This window comes from Podarcis tiliguerta, assembly GCF_965153285.1.
Source record: "Podarcis tiliguerta genome assembly, chromosome: 1".
In the NCBI taxonomy this organism is placed as follows: domain Eukaryota; kingdom Metazoa; phylum Chordata; class Lepidosauria; order Squamata; family Lacertidae; genus Podarcis; species Podarcis tiliguerta.
The window spans coordinates 85,868,330-85,888,554 of NC_139534.1; the positions used below are offsets into that span (position 1 = coordinate 85,868,330).

General features: G+C 42.6%; 1 protein-coding gene across 12 annotated transcripts in view; it reads right to left on the reverse strand.

Moving 5' to 3' along the window:
• Positions 1 to 18,980, reverse strand: part of CKAP5 (cytoskeleton associated protein 5) — a 58,529-nt gene extending 39,549 nt beyond the window's left edge. For 4 of the 12 annotated variants that reach the window (XM_083455262.1, XM_083455269.1, XM_083455267.1 and 1 more), the window contains exons 1-5: positions 12,930 to 13,178; positions 4,706 to 4,793; positions 3,948 to 4,141; positions 2,905 to 3,111; positions 1,122 to 1,293 (exon numbers count right to left, since the gene is read on the reverse strand). In XM_083455262.1, the coding sequence (XP_083311388.1) occupies positions 1,122 to 1,293; positions 2,905 to 3,111; positions 3,948 to 4,141; positions 4,706 to 4,762 (630 nt within the window). In that variant the 5' untranslated portion in view covers positions 4,763 to 4,793; positions 12,930 to 13,178. Of the gene's footprint in view, positions 1 to 1,121; positions 1,294 to 2,904; positions 3,112 to 3,947; positions 4,142 to 4,705; positions 4,794 to 12,929; positions 13,224 to 16,117; positions 16,290 to 18,721 lie in introns of those variants that run through there. The other 8 variants (XM_083455261.1, XM_083455265.1, XM_083455270.1 and 5 more) reach the window with 7 other exon arrangements.
• Between the last annotated feature and the right edge of the window lie 1,245 nt (positions 18,981 to 20,225).

Sequence of the window (20,225 nt, forward strand, 5' to 3'; positions counted from 1 at the left end):
TAAGACAAGAAAATGACATTCATTATTTGAGAGCTGACAAATTTTGGACCATGTCAAACACAATTCCCAACTCAAGTTATTACTTGCTAACTTGAACATATGAATTATTATCACATCAGTTATGCAACATTTTATCAAGTCTGGCAGCTAACAATGCAGGCATAAGCTAAAAGTGATAAATCTATTATACAATGCTGTGACTTCACTTGAATGTGTGAATTTATCTGCCAGTTTAAAAATAGATTAAAATGTTGAGACAGATCTAAAAACATGCAGCAAAATATTACATCTGAGATTTCTCATGGAAAATATTAGTTAAACATCAGTTCAAGCTAGGGTCTGGTGGGCATTTCTTATTATATAATAAATTTGTAAGCCTGTCATGCTGAAGTTTGTGTAGCTGCCTAAGGCCAATGTAATGACAGAACAGCAAGCAGGCAAGTTTAAGCAACAGCTGTTTAAAGAAGGGTGAGAGGAGTTTCAGAGAGTGGTTTGTTAAAAGTGAGTGAGAGTTGGGGCAAGCTGTGAGGTGAAGGGAGATGTGGGTGTCCTGTGGGGGGGGGGGCTTGGCAAAGAGGTGGGCAAGATGTAAAGAGGAGAGGGGGTGGCCAAGTGTGGGGGTATGGGGTTGGCAGCCCCTAGTGCAACAATATTTACAGTTTTACTTTCCCTAAAACCAAGACCCTACTTCTAAGTATCTCCTTTGCTTACTGGATAATAGTGCTCTTATTTATGAATTGCTCCTCTACTTAAAGGGGGGAAAGCCCAATGAAAACACAGATACATCACTGGGGTTCAAATATGCCTGCTCTCTTGCTTTTACTTAGCCACTTCATACTTAGAACATGGTCTGGGAGTTACTCTACCTTTTGAAGCTTAAAGCTAAAGAAAGGGACATGGTGACCTGGTCACATTAAGCCTCTATGTGAAGTAGCATCTTGTTTGGGAAGACTCCACATGAGTTCTGGGTAAACCCCAGCCCTCCCTCATGCTTAGGTTAAAGATTTACTCATTTCCTCCCTTTTGCTCAAGTCAAAGGATGTAACAAAAATATACCCTGCTCTTCTGGTGGGCGGCTTCTTACACTAAGAATGCTAGAACACAGTGCTTGCCACGCTTACCTGAACAGAGTTTATATTCTGTAATGGAGGCCTGAGAGCATCCCTTATCCATCGATAGATCTCAACAGCGAGAAGTTTGGCTTCATCTCGAACAGCCTTCTCTCGAGACTCAAAGAGTTTTGGCAACACTTTGATTATTGGCTTCAGTGAGATTATTTTTGAACCAAATTCACTGAAATGCAAGACAAATAAATAAATAAACAATGCACTCAGTTACTCTTAGGTCCTGCTTGCACGTCATGGTAAGCCACTGCCATGGTTTCCTGTGAATGAGCTGTGAACTTGGCTGAATCTCTTCACTGAGCCAGGAGCAACAAACCACAACCACTGGCTTAACGTAATGTGCAAAACAGCACTCATTGTTCCTTCCAAACAAATTGTGTTTGGTAAGCCAAGAACAAGTACTGGTTTGTCTGGAGAAAACTAACAATGAGGGCTGGTTTTCATGTTACACTTAGCCCAAGGTTCATGGTTTGCTGTTCCCAAATTTGACAAAGGGAAGAGAAGAATAGGAGTCATTCAACAGCATACACTAGAATGCCACTTTTTAATGGTTTATGACTTACTGTGACATTAGAACATGGCTTATTTAAGTTATTATAATAGGAGAACTATGTATACTAGCTCTTTCATCTGGCAGATCTGTACTGGCAACAATTTCAATCACTGTTAATCTGAGATTACTCATACTAAACTGCCAATATGTAAAACCTTCTCTTAACATTTAATTTGAAAAGTGTGTGAGTCTTTGAATACAATGCACAACACAAGACTAGATGCACTTGCAAGAATTTCTCACACAAATTCAATCTTAACTGTATTTAAGATTGCAGCCTTAAATGCACATAGTTGCTTAAATTGGATTCCCTGCATTCCCCTCTTATGGAATTTCATGTTTGCCTACTTTTGAGTCATACAAACATGGGCAATGGGCTGAATCAATGTCATGTGAGTAAAGTTTTGCTCATGCAATGATTAATTTAGCAGCAGCTACAATACTCCTGCTTATAACTATCAAGTATATATACAATAATTTAGATACCTGGATTATAATCAGTTGCTTATTAACAATTTCAGTATCTGAACATATGAATGGTGTAAGACTGAACAGTACTGAAGATGGAAATTAGTTTTTTCCATGGATTCCTTCACTAAAAACACTTTGAAAATGGAGTATTTGTGATTAGACTTGCAATTATTTAATAGACAAAACATAACCAAAGAAGTCAGAGAGGAATTAGAATAGTTATTTAGATGCATCCACAACATGATTGAGTGGGAGCTACCCATTTTTAAAGTCACAAACTACTTTTGAAACCACAATTTTTTTTTTAAAAAGTGACCTGGCATGCTATATGAGCTAGTATTAAAGTTAAAAGCCATTATGGGCATGTGACACTCTCATGGCTTCTTTGATCCTGGACAAATATTTTTGCTTTGTCTTTAACAATTATTTTATTAATCAACAACTATGCTACCAGCAGGAATGTTTTTAAGGAAACCATCTGTTAAATTGGATCAATTTCTCTCCTTGGCAGCGCAGTAAGCTACAATAGAGTTCATCAAGAGTCATACAATTCAGTGTATTGCTCTGTTCTAGTAGATTGTTATAATTGCTTCAGTGCACTCTCAAATACCAATACCAAATTCTATTATATAATACTAATACTAATATTTATTATTTATACCCCGCCCATCTGGCTGGGTTTCCCCAGATTATTAATCACCACAAACACCCCTCTCCTCACATGGCTGGAATGACAGCTTCTTCAGATTAACTTACCTTAGTGCTTTCCTCAGTGTTTCTATACATGCAACTATGATCTTGGGATTCTTGTTGTCCAAGCCTTTCAGAAGCTCTTCTTGTACTATCTCCCCTTTCTCGATTTCAATAAACATAAGACATATGTCTGTGCCAAGCTCCTTGGCTCTAGCTTTAGGCTGATTAAACACTTTATTTACAACTCCAGACACCACTTCTCCTGTTGTTCTATAAAAAAAGAAAAAGAAGGAAACACTTTTAGGTCACATAAACATTAACCATTCTGTTCCCTGGGGGAATTAAGTTTTGTTTGTTGTATGTACAGGAATGCACTCTACTCCAAACAAATCACAGCACTAATCTTCATCCATGTTCTTCTGTCTAATGCTGGACTCTTACATATCTTGTTAAATGACCTAAGGCAGCCATTTAAACATTTATTCTGATCACAGACAATTTTCATGCGAAGTGTATCTGAAGTGTCCTTTAATGACTCATTCCAGCCCTAAGCAACAGGCGAATAGATCACCCTGAAATATAAGGTTCCCTTGTAATTCAAGAGTACATGTCAAATGTTGGTTCACAGACATGTATATGCATCACTTAATTTTTCTCTATTTGACCAGCAGCTCTAAGGCTACCCATAAACCACTTGATGTAAGGCAGCAGCAATGTGATGCTCGCTTAAAAACTGCAACTGGATTTTGTACCCCAAATTCCAAATCTTTGTCTATGATTAAAACTTTTTTTTCTCCTTTTCAAAGTTTACCGAAAAGTAACACTATTGTTAAAAGGTGTGTAAGATACAAATCTGAGCGCATGCATTTATTACAAAGGAATGAAATTTTGGGTCAATTATGAAAGAGCAACAAAATCTTACAATAGGGAGATTACAAGGAGAATAGCTAAAAAATGAGGTTTTCATAGGAGCATTTCTAGAGTCTCAAAAAGAGTCAGAGTCACTTAATTAATGCTTCCTCTGGTGAATTATTTGCAGCAAGGCAAGAGCTGATAGAGTTCCTTCCTAGAAAATGTGGAGTGAAGGCAAACACCAAGTAACTTACTTTCCTGCTACATGGGCATTTTCAACATAGGCAAGGGCTGCTTCCAATCCTTTCAGTTGAGCAACTGCATTAGAGTCAGTCACAAATTTCTTTACAAGTCCAAGATACTTGGACCATTCAGGGCTCTTCTCATCATCTATCTTCTCAAACAGCTTCAAGGCTTCTTCATAGCCATTTAACCTAGCCTTCCACAACTAGGACGAGAATAGAAAGATATCAGGAAGATTTCTGCTTAACTTGAACAAGATGTTAACTCTCTAAAATAATAGTTTTCTCCCCCCCCCCCCGCTTTATTAGAACAATAAAAGCAGCAAGTGAGAACTAGCACGTAAGTTTTTCCTATAGCTTCTCATATAACAGACATATTTACAACCAGCCATTTCCATTTTGCTCTGTTAAACATTTATCAGTGACCCCATAAGACAAAAATCAAACAAAGTAGCTATTTTTCTATAGCCTCTATAACTGATTTTGAGAGTATTCGTAAAACTGGTCTTCCATTATGGATGGAAGCAAAGTCACATGCAATGCAAGTCAGTGAGCAAACTGGTCTCATTTGAGAAGACATGCAGAAGAACATCAAACATTTCAAATAATTATACAAAAAGACCAAACAATTTCTAATAATAACAATTTATTACTTATACTCCGTATACACAAGTCATTTTGAAGTTATCCTTTAGCAAGTTTGGCAGCTAACATACACACATACTCAATCTTGCCTTAACCTATGTTACAGTTTAAGACAATCTTCTTACCTTGTGTTCACATTTCTGATCAATGGGTAATTTCATCCATTCACTATCATCCCCCATGGTGCTTTAGTTTCTTGTAAATCAGTAATTCCTAGGTAGGAGGGGTGAAAGTAAAATTAACAGTCACTGGTCATAGTTGCATTTGCAAAATACACACAAACCTCAATTTTTACTGTCAATGCACGATCAATGCCACCATAAAAGGGCTATAGAAATTACAATGAAATGAGAAAATATATCATTAAGTAATTTGCTGTCCCTTATTTGGCAGACACAAAAGCAACAGGAATCTTCCTTCAGAATTATATAGATGCAGCAATAATGTTCTGTAGTAAGGAACATAGTTAATCGGACTCTCATTCAGTCCCCTAAAGTGCTTTTAATATATTCTGAAACACACCCAACTCTGTAAGATCATTCCAAGACATATGCAAGTTTACATGGTCTAGTAGTATTTTAACATAAATGGCTTTCTCAGAGCTGATACAGTCTCAACTTCATCAGGTCAATAATGTATTTCTAAATGCCAAATTCAACTAATGATGCACAATACAGAGCAAGTTATTAAGCCACTAAATTAACTGCACTTTTAATCCCGACAACCAGCATTTTCCAGACTGCAGAAGCACCTCTACCTTCCTACAGCCTGTTCTATTTCCTGTCTGCACCACTAAAGTCTTGTTATTCACTTGCTGATATGCAATCCCACAACCCTCTGTCACCTAACTCAAGACGGCTGCACCAACATGCCCTCATCCCATATTAACCCTAGAGTCAAGTGATTATTGCTGCACCATAACCAAATGGGCTACTATCAACTGGTGGAAATTTATCACAACAGCTCCTGGCAAGGGACGGCAAGTCTGTGGTGCCCCAAAGAATAGATTTAAAAAGCTTTTTAAGACTGTGGAAGAGAAACAGAATTTTAAGCAACTTCAAGTGATCTTACTCGTGTATTTTTTTCCCCTATTCCTGTGTATAGGAAAAAATACACAAGGAAATCCAAATTCAGCAACTACTTTCAAACCACATTGGAGCTGGAGGAGGCCCCAGGATGACTTCCAAAGACCGTTCAGCAGTGGAAAAACCTCTCATCTTCCAAAGAGAACATGCTTAACAAAAACACCATACACCTATTACCAGTTTAATCTAACTTCTGTGGCCAGGTTGAAAGGAGAGGTTAAGCTGGTAAAATAAGTAAACTATTTACACAGAATTACTTCGCTGAAGCCACCGTAGGTTGAGATTGCCTTACCTAATATTAATTATGGACAGGAAGCCGAGCACCACCCAATAATTTCATTACCTGTTCCAACACCTCCTACACATTCTGTATAACGTCTGAACTAATGTATAAAATATTAAATAATGCCGAAAACATTTCAAGGTTCTCCAGAATAGTTACAAAGAGGTCATTTTTATTCATGCAAAAGAAAGAGTTGGAATGTATTTGAAGGCTATCTGGTCCAACTAGTATAAATAAGATTTTCTTATATTAACAATAAGGTATAGACACACTGGTAAGATGACAAGTAAAGCCTAGAAGATTCAGGCATGCCGAAATCTACTCAAGGAGGCAAAAAGGTAACAGCATCACCAGCAAACTTGGGGAAACAGCATCTACTTTATTGATAGTATACTGAATTAAAAGAAAAAAATGTCAACTTTGGGCTGGGTTGCCATCAGTATGCTGATGACACCCAACTCTATCTGTTGATGGATGGCCATCCTGACTCGGCCCCAGACACACTGACCAGATGTCTGGAAGCTGTGGCTGGATGGCTACGTGGGAGCCGGTTGAAGTTAAATCCTTCGAAGACAGAGGTCCTGTGGCTGGGACGGGACGATATGGGATTGGGGGGGGGGCAACTCCCATCTCTTGCGGGGGCGCAATTAGTGCCAGCACCGTCCGTTAAGAGTTTGGGTGTAATCTTCGACACCTCCCTTTCCATGGAGGCCGCAGATTGCAGCTACAACAAAGGCGGCATTTCTCCATCTCCGCCAAGCTAAGCAGTTGGCTCCTTACCTCTCTCGCCCTGACCTAGCCACTGTGATCCACGCGACGGTCACCTCCAGACTGGATTATTGTAACTCGCTCTACGTGGGGCTGCCCTTGAGACTGACCCAGAAACTCCAGCGGGTGCAGAATGCTGCAGCGAGACTCCTTACGGGGTCTTCGCTGTGAGATCACATTCACCCGGTGCTATACCAGCTGCACTAGCTCCCGGTGGAGTACAGGATCAGGTTTAAGGTGCTGGTTTTAACCTTTAAAGCCCTATGCAGCCTAGGACCCTCGTACCTACGGGACCGCCTCTCCTGGTATGCCCCACAGAGAAACTTACGGTCTTCAAATAAAAACATCCTGAAGGTCCCAGGCTACAGAGAAGTTAGGCTGGCCTCAACTAGAGCCAGGGCTTTTTCGGCCGTGGCTCCGATCTGGTGGAACACTCTGTCACAAGAGACCAGGGCCCTGAGGGACTTAACATCTTTCCGCAGGGCCTGCAAGACAGAACTGTTCCACCAGGCCTTTGGCCAGGGCACAGCCTGACTCCCTCCATTGGCAATCTTCGCAGAGCTCTGGCCCAATGGTTGCCAGTGGCTTGAATTAATTAATTTTATAATGAATGATTTTAAAGTGTTGTTTGTACTGTTTTATTGTTGTTAGCCGCCCTGAGCCCGGCTTCGGCTGGGGAGGGCGGGATATAAATAAAATTTATTATTATTATTTTATTATAATGTTACATTATTTTATTTTTTTATAGAATAGCCTTTGAGTTACTTCAAATGGGAACAAGTATCCATTTCCAACTATGAGGCAAATTCCCCAAAGCACTTCAGGATTGTGTATGCAGCAGTTTAAAAATCACAGGCATCCCAATTACTGGTTCTGCTACAAAAGTGTACTCCCACTGTCAGTTATTACAGAAGGGATTACAAGGTAGTCATTGATATTCAGCACCTAATATATACAACCTTCACAGATCACAGAATTCTTTTATTTTCCCTTATTGCATTTTTACTCCTCGTCCTTCTCTTGGTATAATTTTCTTATAAAACAAAATAAAAATTCAATAGTAGTATTTTATTGAAATAGTTAAAAACAATAACATTAATACCAGTAGACCATAAGCACTGAAACTATAAGGCTCTTCGTGTCAGTTGTTAAATGTTAAAGAATGCAGGTGCAATTCTCTTTCCAAACAGTCAAAAATAAAGGACAAGATTCAGGCTCCTAATTTAATAAGTTATGTAGGACAATCCCTCACACTGGCAACTAAAACTATGGCAGAAAATGCTTACCAGGTCCCTAAAAACGGTATAAAGAACAAGTGCACTTATGAGATTTTAATAGTGAACCAGGCACTAAAATGCCATACAAAACAGGACAACGACTGTCAACGTTAACAATAATTTTAAAAGCATATAGCTTGTTTGCAATAAACTAGTCATTAATCCAAGTTTCAAAATGTGCGGTAGTTTCCTTACATGTCATGTAGAAAAGCTACTCATCACTTATACTTTACTATATTTAAATATAGTACATAAGATTTTAAGTGAAGCACTGCAGTACCTGCAAAAAATATGATTTTTTTAAAAAAACAATATTTTGCGGTCCTTTGCTATTTCAACAATACAAACAATGCTTTTAAAGTAGTTTTCCCCCCACTACCAACTTGAGTATTTTCCTCGCCTGTTGGCCTTAGATGGAAGCACTCAGCTCCTTTTATGAGAAGAAAGCTAATGTCAGTGTTCAAGTGCTCAAAAAGGATATGGTTGGTTAAATTGGGATGCCCTCTAGTGTTGTTCTGGTTTCCAATTCCTTTCTGGGACACCTTGAACAGGTTTACCTGCTCTCACAACCACAGTCTTTCCCCTTGGAAAGACTCAAAATAGGTTAGGATGGTGCAAGACTCTTTTCCTTTGCACTCCCTGAACAAACTGCCTCTGGATGCTTCCCTGCATTTGCCATAGAAGCAGCTTATGTTGCAGCTGGGGTATCGTCAAAACCATGCAGTCAGCTGTCCCACATCACTTCTGTCCTGGTAATGTTTATCTCAAGCTGGGAAGATCATGCTGCTGCATAAACAGGCAGCATTTGTTCAGCAGATCCCAGACATCAGTAGGGGCAAATCACAGTCGTGCACCCACCCATCCAATGATCAACATGGCATGAAGCAGGCATTTTGTGAATCAGCTATTGCTACAACACAATGAGCATACATGACATCTTAGAGCTTCATAAGCGCCCCTACCCCCGCTTAAAATAGACAATGGCTCTATTAAAATGTCATGCATTCAATCTTCAGTGGCTTGGAAGTAATGCCTTGTTAATAGTCATAGGCCCCTTGATTTTGAAAAAGAAAACTGAGGTGAGAGAGGGGAGCAAATGAACCCACAGCTCATGAATGGAGATATGAACAGAGCCAGTGAGGAAGACAGAAGAAAAGGAGGGAGAACCAAAGGTAGCTCAGGATAGATGTACTTAATTGCAGTACACACTGTGATCGCTACTTTTGAACTGATACTTGGATCACTGCCACTGTTGTCATTACTCCGTAAGTTACTATTGTTTTGCTGCAACCAAGGAAAAGCTTTGCTCAAGATCTCACTTAGAAGCAAAACCTCAGATTAATTTTTAATAAAACTTTCCTTTCCAATTCTATTTGCAAAACTTCACCTGTAGCTACTTAAAAGATGAAGCAACTGAAGATCAAATCTGTTCATTCAGCTTGCCCTCCTTTTTTTGCTTTTTATGGGGAACTCACATCTAATTTTGTAATTATTCTATGACATTAGCTAGGCAGAGGAATTGTAATTTGTTCTGGACCACGTAGCAAGTATGGTGAGCCGAGAGTTTATTACCCAGTGCATTCTACTGTTTAACAGTGTGATGGACCTCCAACATCACCCACAGCAAGACTTAGTACAAAGATTCACCTATCAAACAACACAACCAAGCCATCTCAAAATGTTACTTTTCACAGAAGCTGCTTTGAGGACACAAATGATAAAAGCTTTCTAATATCAGAATTGTACAGAATTGATTATTTGTGTTTTAAATACACAATGTGACTTTGAAGTATCTACCGGTAATTGCAATCCTACATACAGCTATTCCAGAGTACACCACACTGAAATCCGTAAGATTTATTTCAAAGAAAACATATTCAGATTGAGCTAAAGATATCAGATTGAGCTAAATAACCCAGCACCTTTATGCCTTCTCAATTTCAACAGGATTAACAGACATGCTTAACTTTTTCCTACTTTCAGATAATGGGGACTTAAAAGTGCTTAAATTTGACTGCATCATTTGAAATATTTTACAGTATGGCAGTTGCTGTTTCAAATATAAAACAACAACAATAATAATTTTTTATTATTTATTATTTATAACCCACCCATCTGGCTGGATTTCCCCAGCTACTCTGGGCAGCTTCCAACAAAAGATTAAAATACAATAATTCAGCAAATATTAAAAATTTCCCTAAACAGGGCTGCCTTCAGATGTCTTCTAAAATAAAACAGCCAATCAAAAAGAACTGGGGAGAGAGAACAAATGAACTGAGCACTCCAACAAAGTAACCATATGTTTTCAGAAGCCAGAAACACAGTGCTTGATTAGGGTTACTCTCAGAATTTAATAAATGGTAGGATTTTGATGATTTGGGGTGTGAAGGGAGAAATACAATCTGCAGATCAATTCCTGGACTAGCCTATGCTAAACAAGCTGGCCAAGCCTTTAAGAAACAATAGAGAATCATTGAGGAATTGTCCTTTCCCCCACCCCAGGTGAACAGTGGCTGGGGATTTGGAAGGTTGCCAGCAAAACAATGTTTGAGGTGATAGGAAAAGGGAGTTTGGTAGTAAGGGGTTCTGGGAAGGAGGATGAAGAAGAGATGACTTGGACTCCAGAGCTGCACTGCTGTACAAGCCCCTCTTGAAATGACCATGCTGTAAGATCTGGACTCCCTCAATGCAGATTGAAGGGGTAAATGAATGAATAACCCATATTTCTTAAAGCTACAAGTGTCTCTGCTGTGTCTCAATACCCATGGGCTTTTGCCACCACCCAGCAGAGAGAGAGGGAGGCACCCAACTTTTGTAACAGACTTAATAAAATTGAAGCATGGGGTAGTGAGACTTGCTTCTGGGTAAACATTATAGAATTCTGCTATAACTCTAGGAACTGTTTGTTGTTACAAGCCTTTTAAAATATTGTTTGGTACCATTTTCAAAAACGTGTACTGTAATCCTGAAAAAATAATTCCTAATTTTGTACCAAATTGGGATACAATACATCCCTGGAAGTCTTTTTTATGAAGAGGAGCGCAAGAAAATAACACTCTCGCCACTTGCAGAAGCAAGGCAAGTTGTTTACACAGGAGAGCAAACAGAGAATCCTTACGCTGAGACAGGACCACTTGCCTCTATTCACTGCCTCTATTCTCTGCTTACTGAGTTTTTCCACAACTTATTTTAAATCACATTTTCTTCCAAATAAGAGTTGTTCTACCTGACTGCATCTGCATTCAGGAGCTTTTACATGGAAATATTCTAGGTAGGCTCTATGACTAAGTCCTGGAAACAGGGTGGGGAGCCCATGGCCCTTCAGATGCTGTTGAACAATGCCACCTATCATCCACAACCATTTACAATGCTAGCTGGGAGTCCCATTTGTTCCCCAACCCTGTTCTAGTGAAACTAATATAGGTTCTCCACGAGTACCTCTTATTTTCTAAAATCTAATAAATGCTGTAGAGCCCTGCATCTTTCCCTAGTATTTACATGCATGTGTGAATGTCACTGACATGGAGACAAGATAACACTTTTTTTAATTCACAAAATCATTTTTTTTAATTAAAAAAATGCTCTGCAAAGCACCACAGATACAAAAAGCTTAAAATAAGTTAGCCTAGGCTGTGGCCTTCCAGATGTTGGATTCCAGTTAACATGACCCGTCAGGGATGATTAAGATATTTATACCCCACTTTTAGGGACGCGGGTGGCGCTGTGGGTTAAATCACAGAGCCTAGGACTTGCCGATCAGAAGGTTGGCGGTTCAAATCCCCGCAACTGGGTGAGCTCCCGTTGCTCAGTCCCTGCTCCTGCCAACCTAGCAGTTCGAAAGCACGCCAAAGTGCAAGTAGATAAATAGGTACCGCTCCGGCGGAAGGTAAACGGTGTTTCCATGCGCTGCTCTGGTTCGCCAGAAGCAGCTTAGTCATGCTGGCCACATGACCCAGAAGCTGTACGCCGGCTCCCTCGACCACTAAAGCGAGATGAGCGCCGCAACCCCAGAGTCGGCCACGACTGGACCTAATGGTCAGGGGTCCCTTTACCTTTACTTTACCCCACTTTTTGCTATGCATCTCTCAGCTGTTTACAGGAAAGAGCAAAACATACAACAGACTGAATTTAACACTTAAGTTACAACATCAGAACATAGAAAACATTAGAACAAGTTCATAACACAAGGACTTCCTGAAAAACCTTTTAAACCAGGGATCTCAAACAGGGATAGTGCCTGCTTGATTTCTAGTGGGAGTTGTAGTCCAACATCTGGAGAGTCAAAAATTAAGCATCCCTAGTTTAAATTTCAAAGAATGAAAATTTCCTGCGAAGCATAATAAGCAAGCACCCTGAAATAGGGCCAGCGTTGTTGTGAACATTCACAGAGTAGAACGGCATAACATAACACCTCCGTTCAAATGCTCAAGCGCTCGATGTTGAGGATTCCTGACATAGGCCTTCTTCATTCAAGACAATCTCGCGCCCATGCCACCCCACCTCACCCCAGCGTCTTCCAAGCACATACAGGGGAATTTCAAAAGGTGATCCGAATCCCTTCCCTGTCAAGGATCCCCTTTCTGTCCCAGATCACATTGCCGGTCTAGACCTACAACGCACGTCCCCTTCCCCTGCGACAGGAATTGCCGAAGGCTCCCCAGACACCGTTTCCCGCTCTATGCCCAGCAGGGCCACATTTCCCCAGTTACTGCAGCCCGGAGCCAGTCGACATCTACAACCACTAGCATAACAAATCGGCCGACGCCGCTCGCCAGCCGGACCGACCGACCGACCGAGAGACGCTGCTCGGTACAACTTGGCCACCCAATGTAGCGGGGCAGCAGGCCGCTCCCCCGGCATTGTTTATGACAGTCGCCCGCCCCAGCTGGCCTTCACCCTGGGGATTTAGGCCTCGCCACCAGTGCCGCCGCCCTACCTTGCAGCGGGCGCCGGACAACGTCGCCTTCCTCCAGGCCGGACTAGGCCGGACTCTCCCTTGCCCAGCAACCGCGGCCCGGCTTAGCAGCAGGAGCGGGCGGAGAGCTGCATCTCCGACCGGCAGAGAAGGAGGCGCCTCCCCCAAGGGCGGGGCGCGTCGCAGCCGGCGACACCAACCTCCGCCTCCCGCCGCACCTGAGCGAAGGGCCTTCCCCGGGCCATGTGACAAACAAAGGCAGGGATCCCCGCCCTGGACAGACCATGCGCGCACTCCGCCCCTTCGCTTTCCCCCACCCCCCGATCAGAGAGGCAGAGCGCTTCTACCGAGGCTTCCGCGCCGCGGAGGGTCCCCACCCTAACCAGTTCGCAAGCCTTTTTGATTCCCTTTCTGTCGCAGACGGGTTCTCAAGCTGAAAAAGAGGCCTGACCAGGAAAGCCAGTCGTCCACTTATGTTCAGACTAGCTAGCTTGACGGGTCGTGCTCCTGAAGAGGCTTCCGCGTATCTTAGGTCTTGCTGATCCCGCGGGGCGAGGAGCCCGACGGTATGTACAGGGTTGTGCTTATGTGTGATCTCTGTACGAGGGGCCGTAAATTGAACCTGTTAAAAATAGTGGTCCGAAACAGAATCCGCAAGCATACGTTTAATTGCGAAAAGAACTACTCTGCCTCCAACTGCTTTCGAGTAAACATTTTTTGTAACATTGCGCTGGTAAGCCAAAATAAGTGGCCTTTGAAAAACGTCCAGAGACCCATCTCCCTAAGAAGAACCAACTACAACGTCTTGCCTTATAGGAGCTGTTCAAAGTGCAACAACTTTCCTCAAATTTACAATAATGTTCAGGAGACACCTTTAACTGCTCAGCGTTCTGTAGCACTACTCAATGCTTTGTTAGAATCACGTGTTTTATATAAGCATCAAAGCTTGGTTTTCCTGCCTTCTTACAATCACCTAACCTCAAAGGAACATAATGAAAGGTGCACACAAACACACATCAGTATGCTGAAATGCTTTCCACCTACAATAGTAAAATGAAGATCATAATCCTAATACCAGTCAAGGATAAATACTGCAACAACCAATTAATTTGCACGTGCCATTTCACAGCTTTAATAGACAGTACTACAGAAATCAGCAACTAGGTCATTGTCAGAGAAATTAGGTAAGCTCTACCCTTTATGGCTGCAAATGTCTGCAGTACCCTACAGCAAGGAGAAAGCACCTCAAACAAGATTTATTTTTTAAATACAAGTCGAGAAAAACAGGAACATCCTTAGCATGTTTCCATGCTTCTAAGTTCTGTGTAACCATAATTCCCCTTTTAACAAGAACTTACCAGGTGGAAACACCAAAGTTAATAAACAAATCAACATCCACAAAGTAGAAGGAAACAGCATTTACCACTGCAAAAACAATTAGTTTTCATTTAGTCTGCTGGAATGAATGTGTATGACTGTCAAACCTGAGAGACCAGGGTTCAAATCCCCACTAAACCATGAAGCTCACTGGGCAACATTGGGCCTGTGTCATATACCTCACAGGGTTGTTGAGAAGATAAAAAGAGGGTGAATCATGCACACTGCCTTGAGTTCCTAAGTGGAAATGCTTGTAGTAAATAAATACATACATAAAGCTAGTAATAGTTTTTTGGGGGGGAGTGTCTATTAGTGATTGTCATTAACACTGATAATCTTCGCCGCATTAAGCAGTTGGTCCCTTACCTCTCCTGCCCTGATCTGGCCACAGTGATCCATGCGACGGTCACCTCCAGGCTTGACTACTGTAATTTGCTCTACGTGGGGCTGCCCTTGAAGCTGTCCCAGAAACTCCAGCGGGTGCAGAATGCTGCAGCAAGGCTCCTCGTGGGGTTCCTGCCATGGGAGCATATTCACCCAGTGCTTTACCAGCTGCACTGGCTCCCGGTGGAGTATAGGGTCAGGTTCAAGGTGCTGGGTTTGACCTTTAAAGCCACTCGTGGCTTAGGGTCCTGGTATTTACGGGACTGCCTCTCCTGGTATGCCCCGCAGAGGACCTTAAGGTCCATGAATAACCATAGTTTAGATGTCCTGGACCCTAAGGAAGTCAGACTATCCTCCACCAGGGCCAGGGCCTTTTCAGTGATGGCTCCGACCTGGTCCCATGAGACTAGGGCCCTACAGGATTTAACCTCCTTCCGCCGGGCCTGTAAGACAGAGATATTCCACCTGGCCTTTAATTTGAACTCAGCCCGATCTTTTATTTCCCTTCTCTTCCCCCCTCCCCACTTTATGAAAATTACCCACTCTGGGATCCCACAGCTAATTCTGCCCTGGCCTCCTCACTGGCCAAAGTACAGTAGTTCCTCGGGTTAAGAACTTAATTTGTTCCAGAGGTCCATTCTTAACCTGAAACTGTTCTCAACCTGAGGTACCACTTTAGCTAATGGGGCCTCCCGCTGCCACCGCACGATTTCTGTTCTCATCCTGAAACAAAGTTCTTAACCCAAGGTACTATTTTTGGGTTAACGGAATCTGTAACCTAAAACGTCTGTAACCCGAGATATCACTGTAGGTCTAATTTAGACTATCTAATGTTTATTGGATGGATTTCCCTCAAATTGATTTTTGAACTTTGAATTTTATTGTTATTCATGCTTTCATACTGTATTTTATGCTGCTTTTATGTTGTATTACAATTAAGTGTTTTAAATTTGTTGTTAGCCACCCTGAGCCCGGGTTTCTGAACCAGGAAGAGCGGGGTATAAATAAAAACTTATTATTTATTATTATTATTAAATCATTACACTATGAGCAAGAAATTTCACATACACCAACACAATATTCATAAACAGAAATAATTCCTTTGACATTTGTGCATGGTACAATACAAAACAATAATGATTAAAATGGTGAAGCCCAACCCTGCAAAATCATAAACAGAATAGAGTATGACGTAATTGCAGTCTGCAGAATAATATTCCAGTACATATTCACATTTTTGCTTCATCCAGAAAAAAATGTTTTCACTGTATTTGCAACCAAATTCAGATGAAACATTTTCAAACAGTAATTGGTAACCTACTTGTAAGAACTAGAAGTGTAACACAGTATCTGTATTCAGAGATTAAAAGCAAATGCCTCAGGTCCAGACCCACAAAGCTATTCAAGATTCTCAGTTCATTATCCTAAATGATGAAAGAGGTACCCACCAGTAGATTGCAGGAGACTTGAAGAAATGTTATTACTAGACCATAAAGAAGCTGCTGTTAGAAACAATGGAGTCTCTAAGTGTGCAGTAGCAATAGTGGGTAAAAATGTCAAAGTAAGACATTTTGAAGTTGTAACATGTTCTAGAGAGTGTTAAAAGAACAAGCATGTTCTGAAATAGAAGATCCATTATGTTCTATGGACTTTCCAAGTTCTGGAATAAAGTGCACTTAGCAACCATGATGAAAGCTACTTTCAGAACAGGGCAGGTGCCTAGGGAAAGGGTCAGCGCAGATATAACATTTTAATAGCTTATCTTCTTTATAAGTAGTTACCAATATTGCAGAGCCAAATTATCTCCAATATAAAAATGTCAGTATAAAATATGTAAGTGCACAGATGCCTAGGATTTATCCAATCCTCCTTGGGACATAGATGCTGGCATTTAAACATACCTCTCCTTCTACAAAAGGAATATTGCCTTCCCCGGTAAGAGAGAAGTCAAATGAAGATATACTGCATAAACAAGTAATAACTCCAGGTATCTTAAACTGAAGGACCTCAAGGTCTTAATTATGAAACTTTTTTTTAGGGGAGGGGATCAGGGTCAGCTTTCCAGAGGCATCAGGAAGGGGGGTATTGGACTATAGTACATGGATCTTTGGATATGATCCAGCAAGACTTTTTGAATGGGGTACGTCTTAGGTGTGTGATTATATGAAAGTATTATTGCCCACAATAAGCATTAATGTGCATCTCACTTTGTAGAAGGCACTAACAATGCCCATCAAACCACTCATACCTATAGGCATATAAACATTCTAAGCATAGAAACCCTAGCAAATGGCTTGGATGTAAGGCCCACTGGAGGAAAAATCTTTCACAGAATAGTTTCTAAGTGTCTCTACTACACTAAAACCAGCTCCACGTTTGATAGGCCCATGTCAACTTGCTGTCTAGGGGACCCCTGTCCTCACCATAAGGCTCACTGTCTTCTTCACCCTCTTGCGTTGAAGGGTAGGGAATGGAAGTTGTTCCTTGTTTGCCATTTCTATCACCAATAGCTCACCTGAACAAACTGACAACAACAACATTCAACGACTGCCAAGAAAGGAAAGGCTGTTCATACCGCGGACTATCAATGCTGCTCATTAGTGCACCAGAGCAAGTGAACACAAATGGTTTCTGGGAACGGCAACTGCTGATGTGGGCTCCTCTGCCCACTTCTCCCTAAAAGCAGCTACTGACAATCATCGCTGGTTCACAGTGGTGACAGCTGCCCTAGCATTCATCACTGCTCCCTATGTCATGGGTGAGCAAAGAGCCATCAGGGGTTCCTCTACTTCTCTGGGAAGCCCCTACCCAGGGCTAGATTCTTCTGGCAACTGCCATGGCCTCAGGAGAGCCCACTACCAACCACAACCTGTCTGTAGAAGTATCCATCACAGTAGCATGATTGGGTCCTCCTGAAGGTATTAACGTTATACTCCTCTTCCCCTCTAGATTAGGTACATCTAACATTGTGAACACCAATGCTTGTTATACCCTCTCTTCATCCCTCAGAGAAGCAGATAGGAATTTCTAGTGTCTGTCAACTCACACATGCAGCAAGCAAGCAGCACCGGTGGAAAGGGAGAGGACAGACAAGCAGGTCCTGTTTCTAGTCACCAGTGTCACTCACCCTATTGGGCAAGTGAGCTAGCAGCAATGGCAGCACAGAGTGGTATGGTGTCTACAGTTGCTCACTCAACTGCCTTCTCCCGTTCACTAGAAGAGCAGTGGTGGAGCACCTGCTTTGCCTGCAGAAGGTCCCAGGTAGGGACACCTGCCTGAACCCCTATAAAGTTGCTCCCAGTCAGGGCAAACAAGATTGAGCTAGATGAACCAGTGACCTGACTCAATACAAGAGCTTTTTGTATATTCCTAGTAGCGACTGGTACTACCTGCTTGCTCAAGTGGGCAACTGGCAGCAAGCAAAATCCTACCCCCTGCGCCGTGCCTAAGCTTTGGGAGGGGAGATGCAAGTGAGTGAGTTTGTCTAGTGAAGCATGGGGCTTCCATCGGACAGCAAGTTGCTGAGCCCCCCCCCCAAACCTGCAGCCCTCAGCAGCGCATGCCGACACGCAGTTAAGAGATGACTCGAGCGGGAAGCCCTATTCCGCTGTGCACCTCAGAGAGAGTGCAGAGAGCGCGGGCTCGTTTTACAGGCGACGCCGAGATCGGTGGAGGGCCTTCCGTAGCTGCTGTTATTATTACTTAATAAATTTGTATGCCGCCCTTCATCGGTAGATCTCGGCGAGGTTCACAACATAAAAAATACAAGATAAAAAAACACACACAAAATGCTTAACAAAAACCAAGAACAAACGCAAACCAATAACTCTTCCTCCCCTCAAGAGCAGCGGGGTGGGGATGGAGCTGTGCTGTGGAGCCCATCCTGAGGAACAGCAACTAGAGGACCAGAATGGCAGTAAGGACGAGGCGGAGCCCGGCCGCCTCAGAGCAACGGCCTTTCTCCGAGCTCCGCGCCCCGGCCGTCCTGGCCCAAGCCCCGCTTTCCATGCCCCTGCTGAGGCCCCCCTCTCATGCAGGCGGCGGGTACTCACCTAGGCCGCGACCGGCCAAGCGGTAAGGCAAACCTCGGGCCGCTCCTCAAGTGGGTTTGAAATCACCGACGCAGGCCACACCTCCCAATATCCTCGTTCTCCATTGGCCGCCGCTATGCCCGCCCTTGCCCCCAATCTGACGCTCCATTGGGCGGTTTGAATCCGGCCCTGCGCCTGGGTCCCTCCAGAGGGGGCCGCCCTCAGCTGCAACTCGCCTCGCGGGCGCTGCCCCTCGGCCGTTTGTTTCCCCAGCGACGCCGGCTCGGCTTGGAGCAGGTGCCGCCGCCGCCGCCAGCCGAGAGGGAGACGTCCAGAGTTTCGCGGAAGTTCTCGTGCACAACCGCTTTCTGCTTGGAGAGTCCGGAGACGAAGTGGCAGAGGAGGAAGCCAAGGCGCTCTTCCGCTCTGTTTAGTTTCTAAAAAGGGAGCTGGATAAAAGCCTCGCAGCTACCTTAGAATGTCCTTTTCATCCCTGCTAGGCTTTTCATAGCTGCGTGACAGGCAGATGTTCGGATGGTGCGTTTTCTGGCATGGAGATGGTGCAATCCCCCAATGCCGGATTTACTACATAAGCTAAACAAGCTATAGCTTAGGGCCCCACTCTCTCCAAAAAAATGTAAAGGGAAAAAAACCTGGATGTACATTTCCAAAATATAAGATAAAAAACAAATAAAATAAAACCTACTGTACATACAGCAACAGTGTTTTGTGTTGTGTTGGCTCCTATGATGTAAATAATGGGCCCCCAATCATTTTAAGTTAGAGCGTAAAAATTATTTCACTATTAATATGCTGCTTCTTAATTGTATTTCACTATTAATATACTTCTTATTTGTATTTCAGTTCAACAATTACTTTGATAAATCTATTAGGTCCATAAATTACCATACAGCATATATTCAAGACAAAAAAACAGCGACAATTTGTTGTTGACAAAGGACAACTGGACATATAAAGGTCCCCATTACCTTCAGTAGCTATGGGCCTCATCAAACCTAAATCCAGCACTGTGTGTGACAGGCAGATGTTCGGATGGTGTATTTTCTGTCATGGAGATGGTGCAACAGAGAAAGCTCCTTGCCCCCCTGTGTTTCTGCCTGTTTATGCATTTGCTAAAAGGCACAGGAGTTTTGGGAGGAAGCTGGGTGGTGCTTGGTTGTTGTCTTAGTAATGAGGGCAAAGGCCTTCTTGATTATTATTTAAATAGTTAAAGCTTACTCTCACAACATTTCACAGATAAAAATAGGGGCACTTTGTGTGCCAAGCTCCATATAGGAGAGGAGTCTGTCTGCGCAGAGGGCATAACCAAGTAGGCAGTGGTAAGACAAGCATAATTCAGACCATAAACATTTCACCAGCAGAAGCTAATTCAATACAACAAACTTTAAGAGACTAACAGGCACTATTGGAAGTTTGGACAGAAGAGGGTTAAAAGAATTGGGGACTGCCTTAATAATCCTGGCACGGTTGATAGTACCTTTCTTTGTTAATGTGCATCTGCATA